Source organism: Sceloporus occidentalis, unplaced genomic scaffold (genome assembly GCF_023333645.1).
Source record: "Sceloporus occidentalis isolate IW3139 unplaced genomic scaffold, rSceOcc1.0.p SCAF_7, whole genome shotgun sequence".
Classification (NCBI taxonomy): Eukaryota; Metazoa; Chordata; class Lepidosauria; order Squamata; family Phrynosomatidae; genus Sceloporus; species Sceloporus occidentalis.
In genome coordinates this window covers 30,247,212-30,270,836 of record NW_028316987.1, presented here as the reverse complement: position 1 = coordinate 30,270,836, position 23,625 = coordinate 30,247,212, and the positions used below count along the sequence as shown (strand labels likewise).

The 23,625-nt window shown below is 38.2% G+C and overlaps 1 protein-coding gene across 2 annotated transcripts in view; it reads left to right on the top strand.

Annotated features, from left to right (window-relative positions):
* The window catches only part of LOC149309469 (contactin-associated protein-like 2), a 1,389,887-nt gene that overhangs the window by 803,508 nt on the left and 562,754 nt on the right, over positions 1-23,625 (top strand). For both annotated transcript variants that reach the window (XM_089532517.1, XM_089532516.1), the window contains exon 9: positions 16,531-16,680. In XM_089532517.1, coding sequence (XP_089388643.1) covers positions 16,531-16,680 — 150 coding nt within the window. The remainder of the gene's footprint in view (positions 1-16,530; positions 16,681-23,625) is intronic.

Sequence of the window (23,625 nt, the reverse complement as noted above, 5' to 3'; positions counted from 1 at the left end):
GCAACAAATCATTCACAGGATTTCCTTGTGAATAATTTGTTGCTGTTTATTGCCTGGTTATTCCTGGGATAATGGCTCTTTAATCACGATGTTGTGTGAAAATAGAGGGGTATAGATATTCCAAATAAAAAATAAAAAATAGTTAAGATGGTATGGAGAGGGTATCTTTAGCAGGCTGGCCCCTCCTCCTCTGACCATGTGGCAATTGGGCAAAGTCCAGGAAATTTAAAGTCCATTTGCATATCAACAAGGACTCCTCTTTTGCAATCCAATATGTCTCCATTCCTGTGAGGCCACAGGCCTCTTTGCAGGCAGAGAACAATGGATTCCTCCAGAAGTCTCCATGTTTTTGCATCAGGAACATTTTGGTAGGTGTAGAGATAAAACATGCCAATCTAGTCCAAATTTAAGAAGAAAAAAATGTTTTACCTTGGCTGAACGTCTCAGTCCACTGGCTTGTTCAATAGGGTTCCCCTGTTGCAGCTACAATGTAGTATCTCACAATCCAGAAAATATGTAGGGGTAACTGTGTTGACCATTTAGCAAATTCAAACAAAAATTCTCCAAACAGTGATACCTTTATTGGCCAAGGCATATTGGGAAGGCATATTGGATTGGAAAAGAGGAGTCCTTGTTGATATGCAAATTGATTTCAAATTACCTAGACTTTGCCCAATTGCTGCATGGTCAGAGGAGGAGGGGCCAGCCTGCTAAAGATACCTTCCCCATACCATCTTAACTAAGGACAGAAACAACAAAATGCAGGCATCTTACTAACATGCCGAAAGCTTGCAACAAGTATATTGTGCATTTTAGTTGGTCAATAAAGGTATCACTGTTTGGTTGATTTTTGTTTGAATTTACTTAATTGCCAACACAGCTACCCCTGCATGTTTAACCTGGGAGTTACACTTGCATTTTTATTTCATTTGACTCCAGGAATGGAAATTCAGATATGATCAGAAAATGCTATTTATGAAATTATCATTTGGCAAATGAATTGACAAATGAAATAAAAAAAAAAGCCACGGCAACCTCTACACATAGTTTTTCTTCATCTCTTCTCACACACAGTCTAGTCTTTTCCTGTACTCTCTCTGTCACCTCCTGAAATACACCAGCAATCCTTCTTCATGCACACTGCATAATCCATCCTTTGCTATGTATTTCTTTCAGCTGTGTTAAGAAAAGACCATGGCATTTAAAATTATTGGTGCCATTGGGGCTTTTGACTGAGCCTCAGTAGTCTTCTCATTTTAGTACTGAACAAATATTCTAAGAGATTTGAAAACAGTGACCTCTCTTTTGTCATCATGAGTTGTGGATTTGGATTTTTGCCGCCTTATTGTATGATTAATGCTCTTTGGTAGGATTCCTTTAAAAGAATTTGCTAGCTTCCCCATCATCTCTGAAAATTGTTGCACAATATGTAGGTAATGCCGTGGCTTTTCCCCCCTACTGTCTCTGATATAACTGTGTAGCTATTTCATTTTCCTGTTGGTAACCTTATACATTTGCTTTGAAAGTTAGCAACAATGTACTGACAGTACACAAATTACATGGGAGGAGGAGAGTCATAGAAGGACCATACCATTAACTATGAGTCTTCATTTAGTCACTGATGCTGTTGTGGGTTTTTAAATACATGATCTCACCCAATCTTTGGTGATCCATCATATGTGTGATATGAGATCAGTGTGAGATCAAAACACAGATGAAGAGCAACACTGCCACTCTTGACATGTAAGAACTGGCCCTAACTATGTCAAGAGCTTGAGCTTGACCTTATTGGTCTAAGATCATGCGGTCTTTTTTAAAAATCCAAGTTGTGACATCAAAGATTCTTATTCTCAGGTTTCCTTGTTCTTCAGTAGTAGGACTAGCTCCAGGACTGAGGCCTGTGAAATGGTTATACACCATCCTTTGGTCACCATCTTATCCCTTCCTTCCTCTGTCTCCTGTCTGGACTCCATTTTATTTATTATTGTTTTGTTTGTTTTTTAAAAAAACAAACCTATTTTTTTTATATACAGTACTAACAAGTTTCTGGTAACTATAATGGATTTGTCCACAGTGCCCCCAGAATTTAAGTAAGTGTGGAGCAGTGTGGAAAGAAAAAGATGCTCTTGCACTGTATTTTGTATGTGAGCAGTGAGAAACAGTTTTGAAGAAATAAGGTTTATGCATTGGGACAGTTATCCTTTATTGAGAAACATAGCAAATATTCTTTTAATTGTTGCACATGTACACATGTAATAGTTTGCATTTGTGTGTGAAAGAGACAAACGGCGGGTGTAGCACTATCAACTCTTTCACAGTCCCTGTGGAACACGCATGGTTCTCCACCCCTTTCTTTTTAGAAAGCGGAAATGAGAGTTCTTGCCATTTGTCAGCTAATCTTTATCTGGCTTCTGGTAGTGGTCTCCCTTTTATCACCCTTTGGTTTCCTGGGCATTCAACTTGTGACCAATAGTAAAATCCAGATTCAGAGTTAACTTCAACACTTCACTTATGCATTCATAAGGATTGGAATCTCAGGATAATTATATAGGAGGATGAACAGGTTCTCTGTTAGACTTTTAGGCTATTTATTATATGCAGTCAAAGATATACAAATAGCCTGTACAGACAGGCCAAAATAAAACTGTTTCGGGTCACTTTGGAGGTATGCTATTTAAGTGATGCATGCGTCCTAAGAGGCGAGAAGCTGCGCCAAAGCCGCACTCCAGTCCTTCTGGCCTCTTAAGATGTGTGTGTGTCATTTAAACAGCATGCCTTCAAAGTGACCTGAAGCAACTTTATTTTGGCCTGTCTGTACAGGTCCAATGATAACATTCCTTATAGGGAGGAGCATAGATTATAGTCAGTGTCTATGTACATTGCTTTCATTACATTTCATTGCATGTAAGGTATCAAACATTCATCACTTTACAGTAGATAACAGGTAAGATGTTACACTTTCCTAAGGACTGGATCTTTATATCATCTGAATCTTTTTAGCAAGCTTCTCTATAGTTATCACATAGAGAAACATTGCCATTTTAAATGATATAATTTAGCCCTTAAGGAATACAATTTCATCTGTTGAGAAATTATACATCTCTAAATAGGCATCATTGAATACACAGGCATCCAATGGGGTAATATTCCTGGGCATTACTATTACATGCAGCTATTACATCCATAACAGCCATCCATTACAATCATAATGGGAAATATACCTACTTAGCATAGCCTAGCTGGGAACAGATTCTCTTTTACCAGCATGAGCACAACCTCATACTCCTGTATCATTTTTTGATGAACTTTTGTCTAAAACAATTAAAAGCCTATTAATTCTTACCTGTTTTTAAAAAAGGTCACCCCCAAATTAAAAAGAACAGAATTCACAATTTTTCCATAGAAACAACAGAGTAGCCTATTTATTTATCACATAACAAACATATACTGTTGTACTATAAACATTTAAACACTATACCTTTGCAAAAACCAAGATATTTTTCATTTCTTGTTACTTAAGCTGAAGCGTAGTTGCAGTTTGTCCTTGTCTTTCCAAACTTCATACAGTTCTTGCATCACTTTAATAGCTCTTTCTGCGCACTGATTACTTCTTGGTAATAGATTGGTTGCAATTTTGCTTTTGCTGTATTTCCCAGGCACTTTTGAAGTATTCTCATCATCAGTTCCATATTCAGATTCTTCAGACTCAATTTCAGATCCACTAGCAGTAACTTCCAGATCATAAGATGTTGCTGGTAGTGATAGATCTTAAGGTTTTCATCTTTGTGAGGGTGGATTGTATCTTTGCTTGCAGTTTTACCTGTTCAGTACCCAACTGCTCCCTTGCTTTCCACTTAAAGAAAGTACATTTTTCGTCTTCACTGGATAACCATTCCCCTTCTATTTTTGTAATATCAAAAACTTTATCCAGGGCATCATATTTTCCCCTCTTAACGCGTTCATCATAAATCTTTAGCACCTTGTCAAGCTTTGATTATATCACCTGGTCTGACACATGTGGGAAATTAAATTTGTTTCCCCATAATTTAGTAATTTCCTTAGAAATTTCTACTACTCACTCCTTTTTCTCTTTAACTTCTGCTCCAAGAAATTGGTATCTCCCAATAATTTGTATTTGCAGTGGTATTCTGCTTTTATTTTCCAGAGAAAATGCTTCTAAAGGCACATTATTTCTTTTTTATGTGACTGCTGAAATTGAACAAGATTTTTGGTCCAAATATGTTTGTTCTTCTATATGGTATTGTAACTCTTCATGTGCAACATTGCTTTACACTATTAAAGACATACAAAAAAAGGTTTAAACATGTTCTAAACTGTTCAAATCATGTTTATAAAGCTCAAAATAGAAGTTTTATAAGTGTATAAATTGTAAAATTATGAAGAATTGAATATAATTGTGTATATTGTATACCTGTATAGCCAATTATACAATATATACTACACTACATAATATGCACATATCCACTAATACTGTAATATGAATTTTTGATTTGGGGATGACCTTTTTAAAAAACGTAGAGGAGTTAACACTTTTTTTTAAATTTGTTTCTCCTTTTTTTTGGAAAATTTTATTAGTTAAAAATAAATGTTACAATTCATACCAATCATACAAATCAAGCAAGTCATATAATCTACATAAAAATTCAGCATAGATAATAGAAAAGGGTCCAGTGTGACTTTTTAAAGATATATTTTTTCTCATAGTCCTATCTTTTCCCCTCTTCTAATCCTATTATCAACCCATTATTCTGGAATCTCCTCCCTCTCGGTACCTTCTCTTATCCTTATCCCAACTTTTTTAAACTTTCTTACTCCATCTTCACTCACTAACATTCTCTATCTTTCATTTCATCATCTCTTCTTCCCCTCTCATACCTTCTATATCACTTACTTAAGCCTTCAATCATGACTCCAATCATCCTACCTTCCTGCTCAACTGTTGACAGTTTTTCTTTTCTCTGATCTATTTGAATTTCCATTCTTTTCTTTCTTATATAACTTGCTTTTATATCATTGTGTTTAACATTTCCATTTATATATTGACAACTTTGCTATTATATCTTCAAGGTACATCATTTTCTGATTTTTCCAAGCTTCTGGAGCACTGACTATTCTTAAATATTATCACTCCATCATTGACATACTCCACCTCCTTCCTCCCCTTTTTTATTGGTTTTTAAGTAAAAGTTTATCGATTTATGATACAGGGAACTTTTTTTTTAAAGTGCAATTTTCATATGCCTGTCTTAATCGGTGTAATTTGGTTTATCTGATAGAAACAGTACAGCTGTTCATCAACAGCTCTTTTTTGTATGTCAGAGGCAGATGCTCAGTTGCCTAATTTCTATCTCTTCTCAGCTTGCTTTATATCTTTTCTAGCCTATTCAGCTGATGTATCTTATCCACTTAAAACAGAGACAGTTCTCTATACCCTGTTTATCTTTATAATTCTAGTCTGCTACCTAGAAGTGACATAACATTGATACAATTGACTACCATCAGCTTACACCAGTCATCTGACTGCATCCAATGGTACTCATAATGCAGGACCTGTCCTTGGGTTCATTATTGGTCAATTCACTGTTGATGTTTTCTTCCCTTGTTTATAGTTATGCTGGCATTCTGCCCAGAACTAAGCTGTCAGTGACATACAAACATTCCCTAATAAACAGAATTTTCTGCTTTACATTCTTCGCTCCATAAATGCACTATCTTCATTTTCTGGAGCTTGAATTTCACAAACTATATCCAAATCAGTGCACAGCCTATATTACCTAATCCTGTGGAATAAACAACAGACCCCAAAACATGCAGTGAATAAGCAGGCAAAGCATTCACTGACTTGAAGATAAAATAACAGGTAATTTTTCATGTGTTTTTTATATTAGGTTACAGTTAATCACAAAGGACTGGGGACACTGGAAATAATTGGCATACCTAGCCACTTAGAGCAGTGGACATCATGTGTGTGCCAGGCTTAGGGATTATAATATTTTAATTTGCTTAATTCATTGGCTCCAGCCTTAAAAGTTGCTGTGATAACTTCAACAGTTGCTGAAAAAGCTTCAGCACTAAATTTGGTATCAAGATAAAATTATGTGGCCTTTAAAAAAAAACAACAACTCTTGCCTGATTCAACTTGCAGATTTTTTATGTCAAAATATAAACCTCATTGGGATTTCTTAATGTGTAATTCGAATAACTTTATAATAAGCAACCTTATTAATGCAGCATCTCCCAAAGCATGACATCTCTATGGAAACCCTGTAAAACATCCTCATTTTGATTTAGCACCATTTTAAAATTATTATTGGCATGAACTCTGATGGTTCCTGGGGCACAGCAGCCAGAACAAATCCAAGCTATAAAAAATACAAAGAACCAAGTTTTATTTAATGATGACTGAAGTTGGTCCAAGCTATAAATAAAAACAAGTCTAGAAAGAAATGTTTTGCCCGTGTTTATTTTTTCTTTATAAACATCATTAACACTGAAATATGTAATGAATGCTTCTGCACTTTTCTGAAATGCACTTTTCTGAAGTGCTGAACAAACTGGGAACCCTCAACAAATTACTCTAATTACTAATATTCTAGAACACATCAGCAATTAATTACAGTACCAGCATGATGAACTCTGTCAATGTGTAAAGGTCATCTGGCTTTTTGTAAAGCTTTTTAGAGACTAGGGAATTGGTGTGTGTGTGTGTGAAAAACCACAGTGTGCTTCAATGTATACATTGTGTTGAGACTTAAGAAGCATGTATGCATCTTCTACAAAGTAGCTTTCCCTTCGGACCAGGAGGTGACAACCTGGTGACTTTCTAATATTTTGTATAAGAGCCCCTTTAGTCCTGGCCAGAATGCCCATGGATCAGGAGCTGTGGGAGTTAGAGTACTCCAAAATATCTGAAGAACTCCTGATTGCCTACTCGACTTTGGTCTGTTTCACAATTAACAATTATATCACTTTGGTAACACCTTAATTACCATGGCCTTGTCTTACAGAATCCTCAGATTTGTAGCTCAGTGAGACATCAGAGTTCTATAGCAGAGAAGTCTAAATAATGCACAATACTACAAATCCCTGTATTCCATAGGGAAGTGTCAAATAAGGAGAAGCCTCCCAATCTGCCTCAAAATTCTAGCCCTAGGATGTGTCACTTTTTCCCAGTACATGGAAACTTGTTTGCCAATGTTGGACTCTCAAGTCAAGGTGCACTGCTGATGTAAGATAGATTTAAAGTCACAGCAATGATGGTCTACAACTTTTGTTAATTTTTTAAACACGCCTCAGAATCTCTCGAAGAATTTTATTACACTTATTGAAAGTCATTTTGCTTCCTTTAATTCCCAAGAGGAAGTCTCCAAATTTGTCTCAGCATTTTTGCCTCATGACAACTCTGTTGTAAAGTTTTCAGATAAATTTAAAAGCCTGGTCATCCATTGGACACAGATTGAATGCCCCCCGCCACCATATCTTAGCAATATGAATAAACCTAAACTAATATTTTCGGAAACCAGGCTAGACTACATTCAAGTATGTGATATGACTGCTAAGAGTGGTACGTGTAGCTTCATTCTGTTCCCTAATTTAGCAGATTGCTTTTCCAGTATGTAACCACAACACTGTTTGACAATGCAACAGCATGCCACTTGATCAAAAGTTATGCTGTTCCATCAAATGCAGGCATTTCTTGCTCTGCGGATACTTCAGGTATGATAGCAAAGCTAACAGCTGCATTAACTTTTCTGTATGTTGAAGCATTTCTACATGAACACTATGGCTTAAACAAAACAATGTTTATATACATATTTTGAGAACATGCAGTGGACATATGACAAAAAGCTAAAGAATGTGCTGACATTCTACCTGGAAACAGAATATCTAATACAGCACAAATCCTCTTGTAATTTGTATACCACCTATGTGGGTACAGTTGTCAATGGCAACAGTGTCTCTATTGGAATGAAAACTAAGTTGAGTTCACCCATGTTTAACTGACAGTGTCATACAATCCTCTGGGATAAGCAGCTGAGTGATTTATACAGTTCATCTCATAATTTGTGCAGCTCAATGATCTATCTTTATCAACAGCTCATGACAGCCCCTATTAAACATCAGGATGTTGTTACCATGAGTGAAGGATGATGCAAGGATAATTTGTGTTCATAATATACTCACGGTAATCTCATAATTAGTAATTGGGTATATGGCAGGGCATCTTCTGTACAGAAAATGTTGGACTAAATCTCTATAGGGGAAGATGAGAGGTGAGGGAAGTGTGTCTGTTTTTGCACCTGCAAAAAGGCTCTTGAAAGACATGTGGTGCCTGAAAAGCTATAATGTTTTTGTGTTTAAAATGTTGTGTTTTTAAAAGACTAATTTGTTAGTGTTACTTGTTTGTTACTTGTTGCATTACTAGTAACACATTATGACATTACGTTTTAAATTTTTGCTTGAGTTTCAAAACAGGCAGTGTTTTAGAAACTTGCCTGCTTTCATTTCTGTCTGTTCAGCACTTGCATCCCCAAGTGAAGTGCTCCCCAGAGTTATAATAGTGTTAAATATGGTTTGTCAATGTGAAGTTGAAGGCCTTCACAGCAAGCATCCATAGTTTTTTATGGGTTTTTCAGGAAATGTGGCTGTGTTCTGGAAGAATTTATTCCTGACATTTTGCCTGCAGCTGTGGTGGCATATTCAGAGAATGGTGGCATGGAGGTGTGGGGGGTATATATACTGTGTTACCATTGATTGAGAGGAAGTGATTTCCATGTTAATCTCTGTGTTGATCTGTTGGTGAATAGCAAGGCCTCAGGGTGGGAGGATATGGGAGAAGCATTTGTGTCTATTTAATTAGTGATCTATTGTCTGCTGGGAAACCCCCTGACCCCAGATGATGTTCATTTGCATGCGCTGAGTCTTGATTTTGGTGTTTTTCAGGACTCATAGACAATCTTTGGCCAAAAATAGACACCGCCCCCTTGAGTGCCAGATCAGGGCTGTGACAACCGCATGCCACGACCAGATCTGGCATTTTCCAAAGAAGTGACAAAAAGCTGTTCCTTTTTACATCAAAAAAAGGTCCCTTTGCCACCACCGTGACAATTTTTCAGTGTTTCAGAGGCTTACGACAGTGTTTGAGCGGCTTGGTGGTCATGCCAGCAAAATGCCACTATGTAGAATTGTCCACAGCTGCATGGTATGCAGTAAACTCCTGTACCTGTGAGAGGGTCTCTCCTGTCCTTCACTGGGCACAGCATTTTCTGGATTTTCTTGGTCAGCCTGTAGATCATTTGGAGGTTGTGTTTCCTCATCAGTTTCCCTGTTCTGTCTGTGACTCCTATAATGTATGGTAAAAATACTTTCCCTTTGGATGATTGTTTTTCTTCACTCTTGTAGTTTTTTCTGGGTCTGGCGGTTCTTCTAATGTCTGAGCTTGAGTAACCATTAGTCCATAGAACCTGGTTTAGGTGCTTCAGTTCATCTCCTTAGAAATTGGGATTTGCAAATCCTTTTTGTGTGGTCTACCTGTCTTTTTATTGTGTTTTTTTCTTTTGTCCTCTTCTTTTCCCTTTGGTGATGGTTGGAGTTCTTGTGTAGGTAGTTTTTTTTTTATAATTGGCTTTGGCTTCACCCTCTGTTTACTTCTGCACTCTCAGTAGTGCAGAAAACTTTTATTATAAAAAGGCTGTGCCATTTTAAGTGGAAGTACAAAAGGGAATTAAAATGGGGAATTCACTTTCTTATCAAGTAATGGAGCTTCCCCAATAGATTATATTTTAGTTTTTTTAAAATAATTGCCTAGGCATGATATCAAATTTTGTGGTGGACAGAGACCACCTACCACGGGGGGGGGGGGGGGGTTGATTGTCATCATCAGCGGTCCCTACAATTGTCCAAAGATGACAGCATTTGCCTGAGGAAGCTATGGTTTAGTAGGATTATGTCATCCATCCTGCTGCAATCTGCATTTGGCTGTTAATATGGCCCTTATAACATGAGGCACTTACTGCGCTGGAATTGTGGGCCAAACCCTTCAGAAGCACGGAGGTGGAATTGCCGATTGCGCTTCTCAAATGTTATTGAGGCATTTTGCTGTTCTTCCATTGTCAAAGCATTCACAGAGCACCCATTTTTTTTTGCGTAATGGAAGATCCCATTATTACAGAAATGGCTGCTCCGTGAACGATTCGTCAAAGGGAGAAGAGCAGGACGCACTTCAGTGACGCTTCAGAAGCACAACCAGCAATCCCACCTCTGCGCTTCTGAAGTGTTTGAGCCACATTTCCAGCATGGTAAGTTCCTTGTGTGATAAGGTCCTAAATCACAAGACATTCACATGAAATGATGCATTTATATAGAAAATTACTATGATTTTTGCCAGATCATTAGATGATTTCTTTTTTAAAAAAAATACATCTAATTGTTTATTAAGGAGGCAGTCTAGCAAACCTTTCCAATTAATTAAAAATCGATCCTAGTGAATTCAGTGAGTCTTGAAGCTTAAATATCTTCACTTTAAATAATTCACTTTTTCAGAGGATAAGTGTAAATTGCTAAGTCTCGAGCAGGGATCCATCCAGGAACCTTAACTCTCTGCACTGTAATAGCTTACTCTTAGGGAACAGAGAGTCTCTGTTCAAAGGCCAGCATCAGAGCAGAGAGGGGGCATGGCATCCGCATGACGCACATTTGATTCCGGCCCGATGCTGGCGTGACACCACACACCGCACCACACAGCGGGCGGCATCATGGCACTTCTCTGGTGCTATGTCCAGATGACACAGTGCCAAAGGAGCACCAAAAAGCCATAGCTCTGGTGGCTATGGCACCCTTTCTGTAGTGCAAGAAGGAGCATGTAGTTGTCGCAGCACCAATCTGGCGCTGAAAGGAACAGCTTGCAAGGTGGTCTGTTCAGCCCCAGAGTTACTTCCATGCCTAGTGTGTTGCTTTAGCTCCTTTTTTATTGCAGAGAAGCAGACAGTTGAGCTTGGGTATTCTGATGCAAGATGTGTGTATAGTGGGTATCACCTAAGCCTATAAAGCTTCTTAATGTGGCCTCATACCTCACATTTAACTCAAATAGTTTGCATACCCTTTTCATTCTTGATGTCCTGATGTACCTCCAGATTAATAGTTTTGTGAATGAACACTCTTCCGCTGTACCATTCAATCAATAAATGGACTGATGTTAAAATCCATTTAACTGTAGTAAGTCTAGCTCTAGCACTCATTTATTTCAGTTGCACAGACCATCCATTCTGATCTGATCTCCCAAATTCACTATAAAGACATTTCAGAATTAGTTGCTCTAGTGTTGTTTGAAGAATAATTAGCACATGGCATCTTTTGTTATTTCTTACTAGATCTTAAGATCTTGCAGGAAAAAAATTGCTACTCATTAAACTATTTCTCCCTCCATGTTTCATATAACAGAAACATCTGTTTCTTCTTGTTCAATCAAAGTGACAGTCTCAAGAGTCCCAATTTTAAAGTAATGCAATTTAAAAGAAATTCTAGCAAGACAGAATATGCTTAATTAACATATCTAATTTGCACATGAAACCAAGTTCCTATGTCTCGCAGGAGGTTTGTGGCTGCATACTTTAAATAAGCAAGTTAAGAATTGTCTAAAATAATGTGTAGAGTGGATAAAGCCTTAAAATGCAATTCTAAAATGAAATAAAATATCATGATTTTATACCAAAATACCAAACCTAATTGTACATGTTCTGCTATTTAAACTGTACCACTTTCCAATTTTCATTTTAAAATTATCCTCTCAGTGGGCTGCATAGTTTACAGATGAGAAATATTTACAAATTTGAAAAGTTAAGAATTTAGGTTGTGTTCCTTCAGAATCCCTTAATTAATCAAGGGAAAAGAAGAATCCTACTGAATTTAAAAACTTACCTTTCATTTTTCAACAGAGCCTCTCCTCTTCCATGAAACCTGCATAATAACAATAGGTCATGTTCTGGGGTACATTCTTGGGGTGCATTTGAGATTTAATCCACCCCTTGCTGGGCAACCCAGTTTTCTGGAGAAAAAGGAGATTTGTTTATCCCTCTTTCAACTGCAGCCCACAAATTTTGTCACAAAGAACTAAAGGAGAATCATTAATCATCAACCCTACACTTGTTTCCGTTGCTCCAAACCTTCATATGCATACTGCTACTAATCTTTTTGATCACACTAGAGTAGGGGTAAGAAGAGTGCACCCTATGGACTACATGTTGCCAGGTCCCTTTTTGCTTCCCCATCCTCCCACACCCATTTTTTAAAGTAAAAAATCACTCCCATATGCCCAAATTGACAACTCTCACTTCTTGAGTCCTTGCTTAAAAGACATGAAACACAAAAGATCGTCACAAAAACATAAATGAAACTATAAAAATATAATAACAAAGTATGTATAGTATATATGAATGGCAAATAAATAGGAATATATGTTGAACTGAATAAAATGTCACAACTTGCAACTTTGTGTAATGGTGTCTTGTGTTTTATGTGTTCATGGTTGAGACCTTGCCCTTTTGTATGTGCTTATTTATAACACCTCTTCAGTACAACAAGCAGAGTGGGGGTGGGTGGGCAGGAGGACCAAGAAAACAAGCCTGGAAGTAGACTTTCTGTTGCTTATGGATGCAATTTAATATAAAAATTTACCAGTGCAGCCTGCCTTTGTTTGGGGAGTTGAGGGAAAATTGACACCTCGACTTGCTACAGTTGCCCATCACTGCACTAGTGCATAGCAGAGTTCACAACGTCAGAGGCCTAAATATTTTGCCAGCAAGAAATTCTGAGAACTGAATTTGTTTCCTTAACATATTTTGTTTGTTTAATATAGCTTTCAACACAAAGACAATTTACATGCACACACTAAATAATTAAATCAAGAATTATTTGCATAATTAAATATCACTTGAAATTTTAGAACAAAACCTTGCATCCCCCTCTGTATGATAAGTTCTTCATTTCCTTCTCTCCTTAGCTCTCAAGACCCATTCATGAAAGCAGATACAAGCTTGAACTTCCATGCCAACAAAGCCTCACAGATTTAAGAAATACCTTAGAAATACAATTCAGATGACTTTAAATGAATAATGCAAGATATAAGATTATTACTATGGATGCACACACACACACATAAACATATATGGGGTGAAACACCTGGGCCAAACAAAGTGGTTTCAAACTGCTTTGAAGGTGGGGATTTTAGATGATGTATGCCTCCAAATTGGGCAGAAACCAGATTGAAGCCATGCTCCAGAGCAAAAAAAAAAAAAAAACAGAGCAAAAGGAACCTGGAACATTCTGTCTTAGCTAGAAAATGTACACCTTCAAACCTACATATGAACACCCCAACGCTAGAGCAGTTCTAAAGGAGCGATCTATCATAACCCTAATCCTAAAGCTGCATATAAACACCGCCAGTGCAGGTGCACATTTTAATAGGTGTTATGTGGTCAGGTTTGACCACATAACACCTATTCTGAAAGATCTGCACTGGCTGCCTATTCGCTTCCAAGCACAATACAAGGTGTTGGTTATTACCTATAAAGCCCTACATGGCTTGGGCCCGAGTTACTTGAGGGACCGCATCTCCCCATATAATCCGCCCCGCACACTCAGAACAACCAGGAAGAACTTGCTAGAAATTCCATCATCTAAATACAGTACACTACTACATCCCTGAGGGCCTTCTCAGTAGCAGCCCCAAAATCTGGAACAGTCTTCCTGAGGAATAGCAAAATGAGGACTCAGCAATGCAAATGGGAAACCATTCAGAGGCGGGGTACATACCGCCGCTTTGCAGCGGTCTGCCGCCGCCGCCAGTAGGTCCGCGGGGGAGCCAGAGCCTTCAGACGGCCCGACTCCCGCGCGGACCGAAAAAGAAGCTCCAAAATGGAGCTTCTTTTACCGTCGCGTTTGCGACGTAGCGAGGCGCCAGGGGTGCGCTCGCTACGTCACAAGCGGCGCGACGCGTACGGACGCTCAGCGTCCGATACGCAAAGATGGCGGCGCCCATGTGGAAGGGGCGCCGCCATCTTGTACGTATAGAATACGTACTAGGGTTAGGGGGGTGCGGAAGCACCGCCCCTTCCTAACCCTAGTACGTATTCTATACGTACTAAATGGCGGTATGTATCCCGCCAGAGTCAGGGGCTTTCCCAGCAGATACTGATCACCAATTAGCAGACACTAATCCTCTTTTGCATTAGCCTCCCAGCCTGAGGCCTGCCATCAGCAACAGAACAATACACATGCAAATCACTCCTGCATTCCCAGGCTCCACAGTGTGTATACACACACACACACACACACACAACTTTTCCCAGGCAAACATTCTCTGAAGATGCCAGCCACAGTGCTGGTGAAATGCTAGGAAGAAACTCTTCTAGATGGCCACACAGCCCGAAAAACCCACAAAAAACTTTTCAATTCAGTTTCTGGTTTTACAGTGATTTGGAGTCATAACCAAATTATTAAAGCTTTGTTTAGTTTTCATTTCTCACAAATGTCACCATATCCAACAGCCACTTTTCTATTGCTGCTGTCAACTCCTATGTGCATCAAAAGAGTGGCTAGTGGAGATGCACACATAACATGTAGTTCTATCCATTTTTGGAGAGCTTTTTTCTGCTGTGTATATTCCTGTTTACTCAAATATTAACTCAATAGGAAAGTGCATGTGTCCACCGTCAAAGGGGATAATAATTGTGTGTAAGCATTTCTGTTGGCCTGAATAGAGCCAAAATAACAATTATTTTAGATATTACATTGGTTTAGTTCTTATTCATTCACTATATTTTCTGCTGTAGTTTTCAAAGTAGTAGCTATGGCCCGTTCCAGACGGGCGTATAGTACGTCCCCAGGACGTACTAGGGTTAGGAAGGGGTGTCACTTCCTGACGCCCCTAACCCTAGTACGTACTGGGTACGTACAAAATGGCTGCGCCCGTTCCCCACAGGTGCTGCCATTTTGACGGAGCAGACGCATAGCGTCCGCATGTCGCGCGACAGAAGTGACACCATGAGTGCGCCATTGGGCACTTGCAGCGCCACTTCCAGGGCACAAAAAGAAGCACCATTTTCGGGCTTCTTTTTGCTCCGTGAGGGAGCCATGTGGTACAGAAGCTGCGGCACCCTCACGGAGCAACTAGCAGCGCCAGCAGACCGCTGCTTTCAGGCGGTCTGTAACACGCCTATGTTAGTCTCTTGTAACATAAAAATAAGGAAGGGAAGGGGGGGGGGAAATAAATGTGACAGCATCTTTAAGACTAGTTTTTATTTTAACACGAGCTTCCATGGATATAAAATCACTTCTTCAGATGAAGTACTGAGTGATAGTAGGACCTCAGGTATAACGCATATTTATTCAGTAGAAAGTAATAGAATGCAGAGAGATGGAAAGCATGTCCATAAATTCATTCTCAATGGGCTGCTTCCCTTGGTACAGGTTTTTCAGATCTTTACAGTGGTCAAGTAGTGCTGATATGTGAAAGCAATAAATCTGCTTACCAAACGTCAGTTTCCCAGGGTTCAAAACTTTCTGTGAAAAGATTCCTTTCATTATATATGCAATAGCAGAGTTAGCTTTTGGGTTTGTGACAAAGTCTTGTCTCTGTATTACCTTTATACCTGAGGCTTTAATACTACTCAGTACTGCATCTGAAGAAGTGGATTTATACCCTCAAAAGTTCATGCTAAAATAAGAACCAGTTGGTCTTAAAGGTACTGCCACATTTATTTTTATTTTTCCTCCCCCCTCTTCCCCTTTTTATGTATTCTCTATGTATTCTTATCAAACACATGTGGGATTGAGGAATAAACTTTGGTTCATATTTTTCCTTTACAATGATAATTTTTTCTACAGAAGCTTTGTCTTTTGTAAGAACTTGTACTGTAATTTGTCTTTTTAAGGATTAGTAAAGTTCACTGCTCTACTTGCAGATTTATTGCGAGCTAAATCTATTTAAATGTTAAAATTATTCTACTGAGATCATAAGTAAATATTTTTATTAGTGACCTGATATGTATCAAGAGATTCAAGAGAAGCTATGTTAACTTGCCATCAATAAGCATTCTGGATGCCTGAACACTGCATATGTTACACCGAATGTCTGAAAGCAGGTGAAGGTCAGCAACTGCATATTGAATCTTGAGAATCCCAACCAAATAAATGTTCTGGTAGAGATCTATGCAAGCAAATGCCTATAATTACATTTAGGTGACTTCAATGTCAACATTTATCCAGATTCGTCTGACTTTAGGACATTCACAAAATTTATTGCAGATGATAAAAAGTCATATTTTTTCTATAATTTACATATGATAAAAATGGTTGTATGCCTTTGTATGATGGATTAATATTTTCTCTATATTACAGTACTCTATAAAATATAATACTCTTTTTCACATCCAAGGGATTAAAGGCAGTGCCTGAATTAATGAAAGATACTGCATCTGAAGAAAGCTCTCTTCTTCCTGCTTCCCCTTACAGGTGCTGGACTCAATGATGGGCAGTGGCATGAAGTTCGGTTCTTAGCAAAAGAGAATTTTGCTGTCCTTACCATTGATGGAGATGAAGCCTCCTCGGTTCGGAGTAACAGTCCTCTTAAAGTTTTGACAGGAGAAAAATATGTGTTTGGAGGTAAAAAAAAATCTTCACATAAATGCTTTGGAGGGGGGAAGTGTTTCTGAAAGAACAATGTGTTGACTCTGAGAAAGGTCATTCCTTTGTGTAAAATACAGGTCACATCATTAGAAATCTCAAGACAATGTGTTTAAGTTTTCATCTTTAGAAAGATTTCTTGCACTACTATTTAAATGTTATGTTAGATACTGTCATGTTAGATACTGTCCTGCTCAAGGTATGAATTTCCAATTCTTTTTACAATGCTTTTTTATAATGTTGAGACATTATACCTAAAGGTGGAATCAGGATAGAATCTCCTGTGTTTGGGCTGAGTTGAATAATTATCATTTTTGAAGTTGATGTTGAAGGCTGCGTTTTCAAGGAGATGTAACTTTTTTGTGCGTGAAATCAAAGGCAGCATTCAGGGTCTTTGACTGTTTGTCACAGGGAACATCTTTCCAGTCTTAAGGTTATGGAGTTTCCAGAGAAGCCTTAAACAACAAGTACTGGAGAAGGCCTGGAATCTTGGCTGCACAAATATCTGAGAAACTGGATCTGTGCAAGCTCAGCACAAACTGATCTGCTCTTCGTTTCTCAGGCTAATGAGAACATGTTTTGCTCTTCCAAAATGGTCTCTGAAATATGTTTAAATGTGCTGAAGTGCATTTCAAAGGGAAATTTTGAGAGAAAATAACCTAAACATGCAAATTGTCCTACGGTTTTTAAAAATATATATAGGTTCATCTGGAAATGAGATGGAATAGATTTGTGACAATACAAGCAAAATAGACAGAGATCAGATATATACTGATTTGTCCCCCTCTAGTTGGCTGATGTGCAATGTGCTGAAGCTGCAAATTTTCTATGTCTACACCTTTAGAATTTCCTAAAAAATCCTTGACCCTTTGAAAAGATTTTGAGAAGATACCAACAAGGGGTGTGTGGGGTAGGAGTATGTTAATGTTCCACAAACCAAAATATACTCTAAGCAGCTACAAAAGAATGTGTAAATGAAAATATTCATTCAACCCATACATACTGTTTACATTTCCATGTCTGGGCTGCTCAAAATGGTCATAATTACCTTTAAACCTGTCTAGGTACTTTGAAATTACAATAAGGTGTCCAGCCATGTGATGCCTTGTTTTTGACTTAAGAGGGATCTACAAGCAGCAGTAGTGGCAGATAACACAGCAGGGACATATGTGTACTCAGCTGCTTGACATCTCTATGGAGTGAAGAGCTAATGCAGGGGATCCAAGGCAGCTCCAAGGTGAGAATACTTCAGGAGCAGTTCGGACTATATTAGCTGGTGTAAACAAGCCCTGAATCTGTACAGATTTATCTGGGGAAACCTACAACAATTAATTCTTCTGCTTTAGCTGGGTGGTTCCTAGCTTGAACAGGGGACTACAGAAAGATCTTCCCAGTCCCTACGATGGCTTTGGAACCAAAGGGTGCAATACTGAATCAATTCCACTTGCTGATCCCATTGTCACTAAGGAGCTTGTTTTTTTGCTTGGAGGATGAATGGGAAGAGTTTACTTTTACACAGCATGGGGACAATCTTCCTGAACCTCCCTAAATTTCTGCTGATTTGGAAAGAAGGGCTTTACATTACCCTCAACTCCAAAAGGGAAGAACCAGGATTTTCTTGCAGATATCAGGATTCTGCAACAACTGTTGAGACCCAATAGATTCCTTTTTCTTCTCATATTTCAGCCCAGCACATTCATGTAGAGAAATATCAGCATTAACAGGGCTCTGTGTAATGATAGTTATTAATGAAATTATTTGATCAAGAGTAAGTAAGACATACAAGTTATTATGTCATTTTTGAAATGAATATTTAAAAGGCATTTTGTTCTAAATCAGGTCTAAGGTTAAGACTTCTCTTAGATTAGTTTTGAGAGGGGTGTTGAAAAGTGCTCTGGTTGAACAACAAGAGAGTGACCTAGAGCCATGAAATTTACATGTTATTTACCCTGAAGTTCAACACACTAGGCCAATGGTCTCCAAATTGTTCTCTTTAAGGGATTTTAAACTTCAGCTCCCAGAATCCTAGTCTGTAGGCCAACACGGCTGAGGCTTCTGGGAGCTGATATCTAAAATCCCTTAAAGAGAACAGTGGGGGGCCCACTGCACTGGGCACATAATTTTTCAAGTTTCTTTAACCATTCAAAAATAAAATTCTGATGTCTGGTCACTGAAATATTGCTCTCCAATTGTTTTCACCTCTGTATCATTTGAGAATTTCCTTCCTTTCAAACTCTTTTTAAGCTTTGGAAACAAGAAATAGTCAGATGGAGCAAGGTCTGGTGAGTAAAGTGAATGGTCTAGGCACTCAATCTCCCAATTATTCAAAACATCAGTTGTCTTGCTAGTCCTGTGTGCAGGTGTATTGTCCTACAAAAAAGAAAATAGCTTTTGCAGCTTCCCTCGTCGTTTTTTCTTAAGTGCCTCCTTTAATCAGCACAGCAAATTAGATTAGTATTCTGCATTAACTGTTTGGCCCTTCTGAAGACCGTCATCAAAATTCCTTCTGTACCCCAAAAAACTGTGGCTATGACCTTTGGCCATGGAGAACCCAAGTGTTGCCAGTGTAAGTACTGTTTGGTCTCCAGAGTACGGTGATATAATCATCAAAAGTGATATGTCATTTTTTAAAAAATCACTAAATTGTCCAAAATGCTGCAAAATCAACATGGAGGTATCCATTGAATTTCGTTTCTAGTCAGCACTCAAACATTTGGGCACTCAACTTCATCATAGCCAACTGAACACTCAAGTGTTTGAGTGCTGACTAGAAACGAAATTCAATGGATACCTCCATGTTGATTTTGCAGCAATTTGGACAATTTAGTGATTTTTTAAAAAATGACATATCACTTTTGATGATTATATCACCATACTCTGGAGACCAAACAGTACTTACACTGGCAACACTTGGGTTCTCCATGGCCAAAGGTCATAGCCACAGTTTTTTGGGGTACAGAAGGAATTTTGATGACTGTCTTCAGAAGGGCCAAACAGTTAATGCAGAATACTAATCTAACTTGCTGTGCTGATTAAAGGAGGCACTTAAGAAAAAACGATGAGGGAAGCTGCAAAAAGCTATTTTCTTTTTTGCAGGAGTATTCCTGGAACAGCGCTAGTGTCTCGGCAATTCTTTTTGCTGAAATTCACTGATCTCCCAAAATCAGGTCATGAACATGCTCAACAGTTTCATGGCTTAACACTGTTGAAGGCCTCCCAAGCCTTGCTACATATTTTGGTTTCAAAATCTCCACACTGAAAGTTGGCACACTGCTTTTTCATAGTTGTGTATGATGGGTACTTGTTTGCATCATACATTCATGGATTTCCTTTGGAGTTTTCTTCTGCAGGAACAGGAACTTCATGATGCCCTAGAGCTGAGCACCTGAATATTCTATACTTTTGATTGACATGGTTCTGTCAATGATCTGAAGAAATTCAGAAATTAAAGCTATGATCCTATAAATTGGCAAGTTACAATACAAAAGAACACTCTTTCAGGCTACAATTGCAAAATTATGCTCAGTTTTTGGAAGTGGGTCAGGCCGAGAACTTTTCAGCACCCCCTCATACATACATACAAAAGTAAGGAAGAAGCCACCAGTATCTTAATGTATTATGAAATATACTGTGAACATAAGTCTGTTTTACAACATGTGTAATACTGCAGAGTAGCCAAGTGCTGTCTTTGTAATAGAATCTGGTCAGCACTTTGAAGAGGGAATGAAAATGAACAATATCCAGTTATTACACACAATAGAAAGTCAGATAAAAAGTGTTCCTTGTGTGGTATGATTTCACATGCTGTTAAAGGAATCACATGAATGGAAGTCTTCCTTCAGACTGAGGGAGGTAAACTATAAAGAACAATGTAGCTGTCTTGATTGTAGTATATGAAAGGGAGCCTCACACTCATATAGTTGTGCACAAAACTCCTCCCTCATGGCTGGCTGTCATAATGTTTGAAAAATAGGAGTGTTTGTTATGGGGAGAAGTTTGATTAGACGGGTGCCTCTCATACTAGTCATGTCAAGGAAAATACCCACATGATCCCGTCTACTCATATACAGTAATGGAAGCATCCATGCATTATTAGTAAGAGAGAAAAGTCAGATAGAGGATTTGCAGCAAAAACCAGTCCAGAAAGTGTATATACGAGTTACAAATTGGGATATTTTGTATTTCGGGAAACCCTTAGGATATGTATATCCACCACACAAAAGTAGGTACCTGGTAGGGCTCAGTGGGAAATTTCATTTGGGTCAATTTATTCCTTTTAAAACATTCTATGAGTTTTATCCAGCCCACATGTGTTTTTAGGAGAACTAAAAATGCTTTTTCTTTTTTCCTCACCAACCCTGCTGTTTTTTTAATGGTTTCCACCCCCAACAGGCTCAGAAATATCACTGATGTTAAGATGTTTCTGCTTGAATCTGAATGATCTTTTTAAAAAAAAAAAACCCTATCTTTTCAAGGTTACTTTTGGTGCATTCAGTTTCGTTTCATTTCATTATCTCTCATCCACACAGACCTATTAAAAGCACTTATGGAAATCAGTGTTTGAATAGTCTCACAGAAAACTAATATACACTTCATTAAAGGTAGATTCAAATTTTGTCAGTAGTCATGGCACACTCTTCTATGAAATTTGTATCCTTATGGCAGTGAAGATAATGAAAAGCACTTGTCCATGGACAGTGCTTCTCTTACATAAATATTTAGTGATTAAGAATGATCCATCACAAAACAGAGCCTTTCCACTCTCTTCTTGCCTTTGTTGCCATCCAGCATTCCCCATGTCCCTTTTAAATGCATTCTGCTTCTGAGTTCCTCATGCACTACTGATTTAAATAAGGCATTCTCCCTGTTAATCTCCTTTCTGTCCCACTCTTCTGAAGCCAGTTGAAATTCCAATCTCCTCCCAAAAACAAAAGTCTGTCCAAAGAAAAAGATCTTTAAAAATGTTATATGTTTATTCTTTTGAATGACTTTTCATCTCAGAAGCTCAGTATCCATAAATAGTGCTATCTTAATGTATTTAGTATATCTATCAAATACCTCATAAAATTGATTATGTAGGGCTTCTACGCAATTTAAAATACTTCAAAAGGACAAAACACAACAGAGTTGAGTTTTAAAAAATGCAGATATTAAAAGTTTGCCCCTTCTTGTACTGGATATAAAATTTCAACTTCAAACTCTGAATTTTCATTTTGAGTGAGAAATTTTTATTAAATGCAGTGTCTCCAAAATGTTGATGTCTCACTTCCCATGGTGTTTCATGAACTATCAATTGTTAAACATAACTGCAAGTCAGAAAGCAGATGCAATCAATTGCATATCAGGTATGAAAAACCATTTTATACTATCTAACAAATACTATCAAGTGAGTTCTCAAATGTAAAATAGTGTAGTCAAATATCTATGTCAAACATGGAACTCTAAAGTCACAGAATGTCAAACAGACATATCAAACATTCATAGAAGGCCAATGCTGCCAAGCTAATCTTATATCATTTTTTTAAAAACCAGGTCACTAGTTTTGTAAGTGATAGAAATGCTGGGAGTGTTACTTAGCTAGATTTTAGCAAAGCATTCTATATGGTCCCCCATAATATTTTGATTAGCAGATTGATTAAATATAGACAGAAACACCATCAGATGGATCCACAATTGTTTGAAAACTCAAAGAGTCATCATCAACGACAGTGCTTTAGACTGGAAGGAGGTTTCAAGTGTAGTGCCTCGGGATTCTATTCCAGGGCCATTACTTTTCAACAATTACTTAGATGATAAAGTGGAGAAAATCCTTATGACATGAAACAAGGGCTGGCTAACACATTGGAAGATAGGAAGAGAATTCAGAAGAACGTAGATAAACTAGAAACCTGGCCAGAAATTAATTAAATAGAGAAAAATACAAAATTCTTAATTTAGGCCAACCCCCCCCCCCCCCCAAGAAAATCAAATGTGCATTTATAGGATGGTGGATATATGGCTCAGTAGTACTAACTGTGAAAAATACCTTGGGATTATTGTTGATCATAAACTGAATATAGACACCAATGTGATGTTGTAGCAAGGAAGGTGAAAGCTATTTCAGTCTGTATTAATAGAAGCATACTATCCATAGAATCATAGAGAAGGAAGAGACCACAAGGGCCATTCAGTCCAACCCCCTGCCATGCAGGAAATCTAAATCAAAGCATACCCGACAGATGGTCATCCAGCCTCTGTTTAAAAACCCCTAAAGAAGGAGATTCCACTACACTCTGAGGGAGTGTGTTCCACTGTCGAACAGCCTTTACTGTCAGGAAGTTTCTCCTAATGTTGAGATTCCTGCAGCTTGCATCCATTGTTCTGCATCCTGTTCTCTGGAGCAGCAGCAAACAAGCTTGCTCTCCCCTCAATGTGACATCCTTTCAAGTATTAAACAGGGCTATCATATCACCTCTTCAGCTTTTCTCCAGGTTAAACATACCCAGCTCCCTAAGCCATTCCTCATAGGGCATGATTTCAAGACTCTTCAGCATTTTAGCTGCTTTCCTTTGGACACGCTCTAGTTTCTCAATATCCTTTTTTTAATTGTGGTGCCCAGAACTGGACACAGTATTTCAGGTGGGCCCTGACCAAAGCAGAATATAGTGGCACTATTAGTTTCCTTGAACTAGACTCTATACTTCTATTGATTCAGACTAAAATCGGATTATCCTTTTTAGCTGCCACATCACACTGTTGATTCATGTTCAACTTGTGGTCTACTTGGACTCCTAGAGCCCTTTCACACATAGTCTCGTTCAGCCAGGTTTCCCCCATCCTATATCTGTGTATTTCATTTTTCCATCCTATTGAATTTCATTTTGTTAGCTTTGGCCCAGCTTTCTAGTCTATTCTTGTCATTTTGAATTTTGATCCTGTCCTCTG